At 42.0% G+C, this 13426-nt stretch overlaps 1 protein-coding gene across 2 annotated transcripts in view; it reads right to left on the minus strand.

The window, feature by feature from the left end:
• The window catches only part of Rnf20 (ring finger protein 20), a 32849-nt gene extending 25049 nt beyond the window's left edge, over positions 1-7800 (minus strand). The window contains exons 1-6 of one of the 2 annotated variants that reach the window (XM_048419748.3): positions 7652-7800; positions 7339-7491; positions 6495-6649; positions 2439-2606; positions 2180-2327; positions 1749-1931 (exon numbers count right to left, since the gene is read on the minus strand). In XM_048419748.3, coding sequence (XP_048275705.2) covers positions 1749-1931; positions 2180-2327; positions 2439-2606; positions 6495-6623 — 628 coding nt within the window. In that variant the 5' untranslated portion in view covers positions 6624-6649; positions 7339-7491; positions 7652-7800. Of the gene's footprint in view, positions 1-1748; positions 1932-2179; positions 2328-2438; positions 2607-6494; positions 6650-7338; positions 7492-7632 lie in introns of both variants that reach the window. The other variant, XM_048419747.3, reaches the window with a different exon arrangement.
• Positions 7801-13426: the final 5626 nt, after the last annotated feature.

Raw genomic sequence — 13426 nt, forward strand, 5'->3', positions numbered from 1 at the left:
AAGCTTACTAATTAAGAATCTCCATGGGCATGGAAAAATAAATAAATAAATAAACGGTGACTATGAGCCAACCTGAATTAAGAACTTGTGCCTAAATTATCATTCTTTCTGAACTTTAAATTCTGCAGACAGGTTCTAAACTACAATAAAAACCCAGCGAGTGTTTATTAAATTAATAAATAACTCATAAATCTAACTCCTTTAAACAAGAACCAAACCCATGGGTGAAAATGAATTTCCAAACAAGTTAATACTCAGGATTATAATTCATACCATATGTACTTTACCTTTTTTAAACACAGATTACTTCTGGGTCACAAACAACTTAACTATTTAGAATTTATAATAACTTTTTTTAAACTTAAACCTGATCTTAAAATACATTATCAAAAACTTTTTTATCTGTATGTGCATGCATGTGTCCTATGTGTACAGGCACGTATGTGTATGTGAAGGTCAAAGGATAACCCACAAGAACTAGTTATCTCCTGCCATCACATGGGATCCAGAAATTGAACTCTAGTTGGCAAGTCTAAATGCAAGCACCCTAATCTTCCAGACCCAGAACTCCAAAAAATTTCTTAGTACTGTTTAATATACTATTCTGGTTAATCTTCTTACAAATAGAGCAAATAACGTACTTCATAGTCACTTAAAATATCAAATTTAACACCAAAATAACCTCTGTACATGGTATATTCCCCAAATTACTATGATTTAACAATACCCTCTAGATTAGAGTCAAGGGAGACAGAAGTACCACACAGTTTGTTCTATAGTAATCGGAAAGAGTAATTATACCCATTCACTCCCCACTGTGATATCCTAATTAATAATAAAACACAAACATATTAATTACTACACTAACCAAAAAAAAAAGCAAAACTTAAAAAAACTTCCTTGAAAAATTAAACTATAGAACAAGTTATTTCTTACTTGTCCACCCAATGAATAAACCATGTTATACATAACTAATTTATTTTGGAGACAAAGTTAAATATCTTGATGATAGTCAGGGCACCTAAAATACTACAATCAGAGGGCTAGAGTGCTAGTCTCAGTGGTTAAGAGGGTGGTTCAGTTCCCAGCAATCCCTATCAGGTCCAGGAGACTCTAATGCCCTCTTCTGGTCTCCACAGTTAACTGCACTCACGTGTATATAAAACTGACCACATACATACACACAATAAAACTTTTATTAAAAGATACAATAACCAGACCATGGCTATGAAAACTTAAAATCAAGGTATTTTATTTGCATTTGAAAAAAGAAATCTGTCAAATAATGACTAAAGATCTTTGGGTATTTTAGTACATTTTCTATACTGTCAGGACATAATTTATATAAAACTCAGTAACAGTAAGTATTCAAAATGGTAATTTTAAGACTTTCCCACCTGTTGGCTTCCTATTCTATCTCTTCACACATGGGAGTTATACTTTACTACCTCATCTAACTCCCTTTAAAGACATCAATAATAAAAGAACACATTAAAACTTACGTTTTGAAGTCAGAACAGTCAAATCTAATTCTGCTGTTTATAAAAGTTTATAGTCAGCATTGTCATGCTCAGTACACTGAGAGTCACGAGGTTTAAAACTCCAAGGAATTTAATTAACTGTGTTCTCTTCTCCTCTGCTTTTTGGTGCTGGGAACAGAACCAGAGCCCAGTGCATATCTAGGCGCATTCTCCCACTCGGCTGTACCTGAGCTCACAGGGCTCCCAGTCTCCAGCTTCTCTCCTCACCTCCACTGTTCAGCTTCCGGGATAAGAGGTCCACTTTTTCTTGCAGTTTATCATAGACAGTCACAATCTGGGACACAGCTCGGCGAGAGGACTCCACCCGCTCCTGAAGCTGGGATTCCATCTCTTCACTGGAACTGCTGGCCAAGGTAGCAAGGAAAGAGAAAGCTGGCTCTTGCCCTTCCCCTGAGAATAAAGTGAGAAAAAGAAGCCCCCAAAATTATAAATCTGGAAATAGCAAATTATTCTTCAAACGGAGAGCCTCAAAGCAAAGTTCGACTTCAAAAACTTAGGTAACTAAGGCAATTACAAAATAGTTCCCTAAAGACACAGGGAGAGAAATAGCAAAATCCACTGCTCTCCTCATCTGGAGGGCAAAGCTCAAACCCAGCACCTGGGTAACTAATGCAGTAAAGAATTCCTCATCAACTTGCCTCTCTCCCGGTCATCTTTGCGCTCCTGATTGCTATCAGAGTCGGGTTCTGGCTCTGGCACAACCAGGGCTTTCCTTTCTGTGAGTAGGTCTCCCAAACCCTGGTCCAGGTCATAACGTTTAAGGATGATACGAATGTTTTCATCGAACTAGAGAAGAACAGGGACAGTTAACAAAGAGAAGGCCAAGGCTGGGAAACTAAGCAAGCACTAGGGATGAGCACGCTGGTATGAATCTGGGTGAACACACAAAGTCGCTACCTGGCTCCAGTACCGGTTCACAATCAACAGCGAGGCATCATCAGTCGCCTGGCGTCGCTCCAGCTTTTCAATGTGTTCCCGAAGCTCATCTTCAATGGCCTGTCTCTGATCTAGCATTTCTGCTAGCTTACGGTTTTTGGATTGCAGTGTTCGAATGTCTAACTCCTCCTGCCCCAGGAAACCAGAATTAGTCTCCACAAATTAGACAAATGAGCTGTTAAACTCAACAAGCTCACAATAGTTCATTAGCTATTTTCTATAAACAAATCTTAACTCAGCTGTTAAGGACTTATCACACAAACATAAACACCTGATCCCCAGGACCTACTTCTAAGAAAGCCAGACATGGTGGAACATGCTGTAAACCCAGCACAGGGAAGGTAGAGACAGGTAGATCCCTGAGAATGGCTGTAAAGCCAGCCTAGCATAATTGTTGAGTTCTAGGCCAAATAAGATAATATGTCTAAAAAAACCCCAACATCGATGGTAACTGAGGAAGACCTTTTGGCCTCCATATAAACACACACATGCCCAGATACATACATACACAAAGAAATCTTACAGCTAATAATTAGGCAGGAAATGGGAGCAGAAGAAATAAAGGAACAGGCATAAGATCATGTAAGGAAACAGTAAAGTTAGCCTCTCGAGCTCACCATCTCACTGCTCATTACCATGAACCCCCACAGAGCACCGCAGCGCTGAGGCTCTACCATGCAGTAGGTCACTGTCTAACCTATTGACACTGCTGTCTCCTAAGCACCACTCTCCGTTCACTCAAGATCTGGCACACAGGATGTTCTCTAGTCCAATATCTGTGCATATTATAAGGTGACTTAAACATAAGTATAGATGAGCCATCTAATGCTCATCAAATGAGCACCCCGTTTGTCAGTATTTTGAACGCTTTAATGACAAATGATTGTCACCACCGCTGGACTTCTGGGATGCCTTTTATTCCAAAATCCTTCAAACACTTGCCTACTGTTCTCCTATGTCCTTAATTCATTAGTCTATCTTCATGAACAAATCTCAACTTAAATTAATCCAGACAGCTGATGATTCTATCCCTGTACCTCATATAACAAGATTTCTACAGAAACGCCACAAACCAAGAAAACCAGTGACTTTAAAAAATGAATTCCTAATACTACCAAGTGAGCATCCATTCTCTGTTAAACCAGTGTTAAAATTCTTCAGAGTATCCCTTTTACACAATACTCAAGAGATGGCTTTGTTCCTTATTTAGTAAGAAATAAAACTCACCAAATGGGAAACTATTAATTCCCAACTCTATGACCCACTCAATTCACTTTTCTTTTCTTTCTTTTTTAATTTGAGACAAGGGCTCATGTAGGCCAAGCATAACCATGTAAGGGAGTACTGTGCCATTGGCCCTTATCTCCAGCAATATGTACACATTCTTAAAACCTCCAACTTCTTCTCAGGCTCCTTTCCCTTCAGCAAACATCTCATTCTCCAAGTTAGTCATAAAGGCAGAGGCAGGAGGCCCTAGGGTTCAAGGTCATCCTGGACTCAGAAGAAAGATCCTATCTCAAAAGCAAAGCAAAGCAAACAAAATGCTCTCAACATCAGCAATCCCCAGGCCTGAGGATCTTCAGACTGTCTCTGCTTTCTGCTCTTGGAGAAGCTGGGGAAAGCAGGGGGCAAGAGTGAGAGGGAAACAATCGCAGGCCACAAAATAGCAGGTGGAATGGCTGACACCTCAGCTTTTTGGTTTTTCTTCTTAAATAAAAGTTAAAGTTTATCAAAAAGCAGAGTAAACTCAGATGGGAGAGCAGGTTGATCTGCAAAAAAGTCAGCTAAAAAGCTATCAGTCTTGTTATATCAAGAAATTGGTGAAATTGAGATTTTAAAGCAAGAATTGGTTAAGGAGATTTTTATTTTCCATCTTCCATTTCAGTTAAAACATTTGGTATGTCAGGGTAGTGACAAGAAGCTCCCCTGTGCCAGCTTACTACACTATCAGTAAAGTATTAGAACATAGTCCAAGAATGGAGTTGTGTGAGAATTCTGAGGGCTTGTGAGAAAACTCCAAGAAAAGAAGACATGACTCTTGTCACCTCAGTTTCTTCAAAACACAGCACTGTTCTTAGAATGTTTTCATGCTCCTTTCAGATGTAGCACGAGACGTGAGCTCTTCAGCGGCTGCTATCTATGTGCCTCTATGGAAAAACATGTTCTTGCCACAGGTAGCTTGACCTTGTGACCCAACACTTTTGAAAGCACTATCGCTACCCAATCTCCTAATCCTCTCACGTTCTTAAGCTCCTGCAATCAGCCTCACCACTATCTCAGCATAGGTCTGCAGCCACCAGGGAACTACCTGTTGCTGAATGCAATGTCTCCCTTCCTTCCAATTAAAACGTTCTTCATTTGGCTTCTCCAACTCAGATTTGTCTCCACGGTCAAAGTTACTATACCCAACTCCTTATCCACTCCAAAAGGTGTCTTAATATTCAAAACCAAACAGGCTGATTCACTCTCCACAACTCCTCAACATAGTCCTCCCATACCCGTCTCTAGCCTTACTCCCCGAATTACACACTGATTTTCCCTATTTTGTGTGCTTTATCCAGTCTGTCAGGATTTCTGTCTAGGCTACCTGCTTGATCCACTTCTCAGGGATCTCTCATTCGGACAACTCTTAGGTCCTTCTGTTTTTAGCAAATATTTCTGAATTGTTTCGTCAGACAGCCAGGTTAGAGCAGCTGGAGTGGACAGCTAGGTTCATACCGCCAGAGTTCACAACTCAAGGGTACACTGGATTCTCACTTTTTCTGTCTCCAACCCTCAGCTGACTCACTATAAAAACCTCAAAAGTACATCAAAGGAGTCATTGCCTTCAAAAGAGACAGGAAGCCAATCCTTTGGAAAGGTGAGGCTGTCGGGGGTAGGGGTAGGAGAGTAAGAAAGAGCGAGAGGGAAATTCTGGTAGGTGCACACACGATAATCTGTGCGCCCATGGGAGCTTCCAGGGTCTCCTTGTTGCCCTCTGACTAAAGTCCAAGGAAGGATGTGTGCTCTGCTTTCCTTCCACCAACCTATTCTTGTCAGTACCACTCTGGAAACTGAAGTCTATGGGCTGTAAAACACGGCAACCAGCAAATAACAGACACTCAATAGCTACTAAGATTGGCATAAGTGCATTCAGGGTGTACAAAGAAAGGCTGCTAAGACAAAATCACCTTCTGGAGGCAGGATGGAGTTCTAGAACCCAGGGCATCTCCCTACATAACACTTCATTATCAACTTATTAAGCAAGATCTTACTGTAACTGAACCACGGCATGAATATCCATGAGAAATACAAACTCAAAGTATCTGCACAGTATATTCTCTGACCAATTCAAATACAGAATCTTCTCTACATCAAAGCCTCTAAGTTTCTGACATTCTAGCGATATTACGATCCACAAAAAAAAAAAAAAAAAAAAAACACTTTACTGTCTATCACATTACCTAGCCCAGTAACGACTGACAGCTCACTCTCACAGAGTACTTACTGTGTTAAAAGTGATGTGGGAGCTCTTTACAGGGACTCCCATGCTGTTGCCACCATAACCCAAGGTACTACATAACCCAAGGTACACAGGTACTACAGATTCATTTCTCACACAAACATGGGCACAGGGCAGACAATACAGGCCATGCAGCTCAGAGATAAGGTTGAGAGCAACCCCTAGGGCTCTGATCTGACTCTCATTCAGGGCCAGCACTCTCGAGGGCTTTGCTAGAGTACCTCTCAGAAAACAGCACCAAATTTTCAGTAAACAAAAAGTGCTAATTGACTATAACAAAGACTAAAGTAGCCACCAGTCTCAAAAAAAAAAAAAAAAAACCACAGAGCACCTTGCCAACAGAGCTTTAAACATCAACACACCTTGTTTCAAGAACAGACCACCACACCATTTCAACCACTTCCCTCTTCTTTTCTAACACGCCCACCCCCCAATTCAAAAGCAACTCTAATTTTTTACTTTCAGGTGACAGCTGATAGAAGCCAAGCAGGCTTTCGCAGCATCATTTCGCATACCGTTGAGGAGACACCCCCTAGCTTAATTGTTTCCACGGTGGTCCCTGAGTCTTCGACAGCTGTCTTCTTCTCCGGAGGCACGGATGTGCCTGGCTCTCCCGCAGCTCTTTTGCTTCCGATGCCCGACATCTCGGCATAAGAGGGCAGTTGCTTTCCTGAAAGGAATAAAACAAAAAACATAAGCTGAAGTAAGATAAGCAAAGTAAGCTACAATATAGAGGACCGAGGTAGAAAAACTAGCAAGTTATTCCACATCTAGCAGCACCAATCCTAAATGGAGAGGGGGGCGTGTCTGTGAGAAATCGGAATTGGACTGACAGGATTGTGGGTTTCTACACAAAATGTTAATAAGAAAATAATAGTCATAGAATAAAGAGACTGAATAAATTTTAGGACTATTGACTTCCTCAGACACAAAAACAAAAATAAAGAAAAGGACAGTTTATTTTTGACAGAAATTAACGTTAAAGTGTTCATTCGGTGACTCAGAGCTGACAGAGATGTGGGAAATGTTAGCGAATTCATTAATCGTACACAAAGTCAGTTATCTCTGAACCTGCTTCCCACACCAAGAATAACAGTATGCTTGCAAGACTTAACTGTAACGGACATATGACATAATTAGAAAAATAACTTAACGAATGTCAGATAAACACTATGCACCCAAGAAACGCAGGCGTTCTCTTTACTATTAAACGCTCTCTTCGGAGCTCTGGAAACGTCAGGTCTAGGGAAGAACCCTGGCGCTTCTTTTCGGGAGCCGGGTCGCCTTAAGAGACCACATTTGCTAACAATTCCCGTTTCTTCAACTGTACAAACGAGGTGTACTTTTAGTATCCCCCACCTGACTCCGGTTCTGAGGCTCGAACGGGGCGGAACGGATGCTAAGGTCCTTTCGCGAGAAATCCGGCCATCACCAAACTACACCGGGCTGGCTCCCGACTCGAGCTCCAGAACGAGGCATGGACGGCAAGCGGCGATCTGAGTCGGACCTAGACTGCAAAGAGAGGAGGCAGGGGCTGAGCAGGGAGCCCAACTTGACTAGAAAGCGGTCAACGAACGCAGCAGCCTCCAGGCCTGCAAGAGGGGACCCGGTTCCCGCTATCTCAGCCCGGGAGCGCCCGACGCCACCGCCGACCTGGGCTCCCACAGCTCACGCCTCGGGGTGCGTGGCTCCCGGCGGTTATTCACGCAGACCTCGGCGGAACTCTCATCCCTCACTTCGGACCATCTGCGGAGAGGGAAGGAGCTTCACGAAGGCGGAGGCAGGGAGAGGAAGTAGGGAAAGAGAAAAGGAAGTTGCTTCAACCCGGCCCGCTGCACTATAAGAAGAAGCGGGCGGAAGTGACGTATAGCAGGCGCCTGGCGGAAGTGACGCGTGAGGAGGGCGCGGAGAGATCTGAGTGGGCGCGGCCTTCTCGATGACGTCTAAGAGGGGCGGGACCTGATCTAGGTTTTAGACCCGAGGTGACAAACCTGTTGGAGGCCAGAGAGCCCATGCCTTAGAAGCCCATAACTATTGCTGCTGGAAAGCGTTTTGTTATGCTCTCTGTTGCTATGTCTAACGTAACTCGTCCAAACTGCCGATTAGCTGGTGCTCCTGTCAATCTCCCAACGGGCTAGAGCCGGCACCTAAGCACCTTTTTTATTTTATCTTTTTTTTTTAAGGTGATGAAGAGTTCTGCAGAGAAACCAAGGGACTTGACAGGTTACAAGTCTTGTATGATGTCCTTAAGGGGAAATTCTAGCGGCCCGTGGTGGTGCATGCCTTTAATCCCAGCACTTTAATCCATTAATCTCTCTACAGGCAGAAGCAGGCGGATCTCTTTGAGATCAAGATCAGCCTGGTCTACAGAGCAGCTCCAGGACAGCCAGGGCTGCACAGAGAAACCTCCAGAAAACCCCAAATAAATAAATAAGCACATATATGAATGGGGGGGCAGATTAAATTCACCCGGAGGATTTTAGCCCTTTGTGGGATTAAAAAACATACCCTTATCCCATCCAGTCTCCATCCTATGGATTATCACCACAGGTTTGAAGACTACTGCTTTTGTGTTTAGGGGGGATAAGATACTGACAAGGACCCCAGAAAAAGAGAAAAAGAAAAAGAAACCAATTAGTCAGGCGGTGGTGGCACATGCCTTTTATCCCAGCACTCGGGAAGAAAGAGGCAAGTAGATCTCTGTGAGTTCTCACAGAGGCCATTGGATCTCTGTGAGTTTGAGATCAACGTGGTATACAAGAGCTAGTTCCAGAATAAGCTCCAAAGCTACAGAGAAACCCTGTCTCGATAAAACAAAAAACAAAACAAACAAAAAAAGAAACCAATTAGTACTCTGTAATTTCGGTACCCAGTCAAGACATAATGTCTCGATTAATGTATTTGTGCATAATTACTGTATGTGTTTGAGTACCCGCATGAAGATGTCAGAGGACAACTTTTGGGAGTGGGTGGTACTTCCATGGCATGGGTCTCAAGGAGCGATCTCAGGTGGGCAAGTGCCTTTACCCTCTGAGACATCTTGTCAGACCAGTACCAGTCTGTTTTAAAATAGTGAACCATTGATTTTTTAAGTTAGCAATAAATGATTATACTAAATGCATTTTAATTAGAGAAAGATAATCTAACCTGCTCGTGAAAAAAAACTGTACAGCTTTCAAAACTGTAGCAAATTACTCAGTGACATCAAATAAAGGTCCAGGAATGGAAGAATGGTTGCTGCACCTTTGAAAAACAATGCATGTGGGCATGTTTGGAGAGAAACCTAATCCACACTGAATTTCTGGTAGTGTGAAAAATGTGGTGTGTCCTTGTACTTGATTGGTCTCACCTATGCACGAGATAAGAAGGTCAACCACGGAAAAGTATAGTCACACGTTCCCTTGGCTACAGCACCTTACCTGGTTCAGAGGGAATTGTCTGTAAATGAACTTCCCACTTCCCTTTGGTGAAGCAGAAGGCTGAAGATTGTCCCCTTGGCCTACCTGTTGAAAAGACCCTAGAAGAACAAGCAGTGGCTTCCGCTGGAAAATAGATAAAAGCCATCTTCAGCATGAAAAGAAAGAGCCCAGTTCCAAAGCTGTTAGACACGAGGGATTAAGGTCTTCTCTGGAGTTTCGGTTCCCACCCTCATGTACAGACTCCGTGCAGCGTGCTCATTTAGGATGACATGAGAAACAGGAGCTCCCTTCTGCCATCCCTAGCCAGAGAATTAAGGGACTGCTGCTTCAGGTCCCTGCGCTGAGATGCTTGTCCTGTTTCTGTCTCCTCTTTCCATCAGTTTCCTCCCATGGCTCTTGTGTGAGGACTGAACTAGCCTGTCATTCTTCAGGGTGAAGCCAGCCCATTGGGGCTGCAATAATGAAGAGACTCTAGGAAAATGGAAACAGATGAACGGAGTCACCTTAACTTTACAGTGCCCGAGAAAATGCTGAGATGAGAGAAAACCTGTCCTGAAATTTTAAATTCTCACCATATGAGTGACCTTTTCCCCCCAGCTACTGGTGAAGTTATCATTTTCAAAAATTCTAGTAAGTCCTCTACCACCTTCACACTTGCCAGCGTTTTCTTCGGGATCACACACACACACAGAGAGAGAGAGAGAGAGACAGAGACAGAGACAGAGACAAAGAGAGAGTTGTGATGACAGAGAAAGGCCAGCTTGACGGATTAGCTCATGAGATTATGGGATGGGTTTTGGTTACTTCAATTTTTGCAGACCCAGGGAATGGTTGTAATGGGAGTCTAAAGGCAGTCCACTGGCAGAATTCTTTCCCACTAGAAAAGGAAAAGGGATCCGCCAGTCTTTTTCCTTAACATTAAGGACTTTGCTTGATTGGATGATACTTAACAACTTAATGGAAGATAAATGTTAGACAACCAATTTAAATGTTAGCCTCATATGATTTCACCTGTATATGTCTCATCATTTTTCTTAATATTATAATTTAAATAAAATAATAATATTTTTATTTATTGGGGGAATTGTTTGTTTAATTTTGATACAGAGCCTCACAGGAGACCCTAGACTGGAGTAGAATTCACCATGTATCCTCAAAGACTGAGACTGTCCTCAAACTTACGTATCAACCTCCTGAGTACTGAGGTCATTGGCATAAGTCACCATGTCCAGCTGTCTGTCTGTCTTTCTGCCGAAAGTTTCACCATATGTTTCAGGCTGACCATGTACTACACAGCAGTCTTGAACTTGTGGATTTTCTTCCTCAACTTCAGAAGTGCCGGAATTACAAACATGTGACACGGTTCCTAACTTGATTCTTTCATAAGGGGGAAGTGGGCTGAATTTCACATAGTTTCCCCAAGCTATAGTCCCAAGCTATAGAATTTGTTGAAGAACCCAATTGGACTTCAAACCTGTCTTCATTAATGACATAGTTCTGCCACAAGGTGGCAGCAGGTTATGTTTCCTCCTGTCCATTTTATTGCTTTGGTGGCAAGGTACTGTTCTCATTTCTGTCATTTCATACCCTGGAAAACCTGGACAACTATTTACTTGTAGGACAGATTTTAAATCTATTTTAAAATAATTTTCAAGCAATTATGGTAAGTTCATAGTAAATGTGTATATAGTAACCAAAACTGTTAAGAAGCTGTATTTCTTGACACTGAAATGTTCTTCCAGCATATTGGTGAAAGGGTTAAGGAGGCTGCAGGAATGTAAGTATCATATTCATTTCTATACAAAAATAAATTAAAAGCATTAAGTCTACATATTATTAATTCAGGATTTGCACAAATAATCTCCATTCGTAATCTCTATTTCATCTCTCCCTCACTTTATCTTCTAAACTAATGTTATTTATCGTTTAAAGTAAATTCAACAAGGCTGGACTCAGTGGCACACACCTGTAGCCCTAGAAATTCAGAGGAGGGGACAAGGGAATCACTTGAGTGCAAAGGTTCAAAGTCAGCCTGGGCGACATAGTCTGACCCACATCTCATTAAATAGTTTAGTACATAAACTCAGGACTACTGCCACTGCTAAGAGCCATCCCTCCCCTTAGAAAAGTGAAGTTGATCAGTCTGGTTCCGGATTCCAGGGAAGTTGGATGAAGCTTACAGTAGCACTGGGGCTGGATCCCACACCCCCCAAACAGAAGCTGGAAGTTCCACAACACTCTGGACCAATCATTGTCTCCCCATCTGCCATCACATCTTGCCACTTGACAATCATTGCTCTGGATCATGAGTTCATCATTCCTTTTTTTTTTTTTAACTTGTGTAATTTACTTGTATGATTTTCTTACATCTGAGTGTGTACCTCAAAACAGCACACAGTATAGTTGCTTTACTGTTGTTTTGGTTTCAGAGCAGCAAGTTAACGTCTTCGCCTGCTTGCTCTCTCCCTTCCTCACACTGGATTCTTATCTCGAAACACTAAAGTCTATGTCACATTTCTCAAAGGCATGTTCTCTATGTTTGTTTCTATAGTTTATATTTTGGTTTTATTTCTTTCAAACAAAGAATTTTTGACCACCTCTATTTTACAAACTTTTGTTTTTTTTAAGACTTAATTTGCATGTACAGGTGTCTTCTGGCAAACAAACATCCCCCTTCACAAATGTCTTACAACATGGAAAAATGAGAGTCATTCTAGGATGAGCTTAGGCTTAACAGCAGCAATGGCGCCAACTTCTGTGAACTGACTGCCGGAAAAGCTTTTCATTGTCACCCAGTTTACACCCTTAGCAAGCTATTCCAAAAACATACCAAAACCTCTTATCTGGAGTTATTTAAAGGAACCATTTGCTCAAGCAATTTCCAGCCATGAGACCTCTTGGTTTTCCAGGTTCTTTCCTAGCTAAATTTTACAAAGGCTCTTTCATTCCTTCAGGAAGAGCTCAGATAAGAATCAAACACTTAAAACCAAAGGTAACCATCACACAAGGTAGTTCAAAGCCTAGGTGCTAAAACTGCGAACTTCAAGTCAGATGCAATGTCTCCACGAGATCTCTCGCCTCATAATTTTCCTCAAATCTACCCTTCTGTGGGCTTTGGTATGGGAAGTTTGTAAGATCTTATGCACAAGCAGTTTGCATTTTGCACAGTTTTAATGCGGCAGTTTCAGTTGCCACAACTTATTTAAATAGGCCCCTGACCTCCGTGACTGTGGTTCAGCTTCCGTTACCCAATGTAGTGTCTGTGACTACACAAAATGCAAGTGCTGTGGCTCCTCCATAGTACTCAGATCACCATACAGATAACATAGTTATGATGAGAACAGACAAATCATATCACGCCTTTCAAAGTCTTCTTCAAGCACAAAGGACAGAAGAGGTTGGCTGGGTTGCTTCTTTGTCTTGGAGTGATCAATACCCACAGTATTTCACAAAATGGATAGATAATCACAAAAGAGAATTAGCTAATAATTTACAGAAGAAATGAAAATGATACAAAGGCAAAATTGTGTGGAATTATGAGGTTTGAAAATGTCAACAGCAAAGGAAAGATAAGGAGTACATTTGCACACAACTATAATACATATAATATATAATATAATGAAAATGAGTGATAAGCATCAAAATTAATCATGCCAACTGCCATAAGTCCAGCAAGCCACTCCCCCCATGAACTCCCTCACTCTCTCAGTGTCTGTCCCCCCATTCCCAATCTCCCCACCCATCCTCATCACAATGTCCCAACCCTCAACTCAGGCAGAGGTCCCCTGCTTGATCAGAAGTCACACCAGCCACCAGAAGTCCAGCCCACAACTTGGTTGGAAAACCCCTGCTCAACCACAAGCCACACTGATCAGAAGACCAGAGGGAAAGCAGAAACCAAAGAACAAAACACCCATCCAACAAAGACAAACTCAGAAATCAGCACCTAGACTAATGTCTTAGTTAGGGTTTCTATTCCTGTGAAGAGACACCATGATCTTGGCAATTCTTAAAAAGGAAAACATTTA

Source organism: Myodes glareolus, chromosome 16 (assembly GCF_982192425.1).
Source record: "Myodes glareolus chromosome 16, mMyoGla1.1, whole genome shotgun sequence".
Lineage (NCBI taxonomy): Eukaryota > Metazoa > Chordata > Mammalia > Rodentia > Cricetidae > Myodes > Myodes glareolus.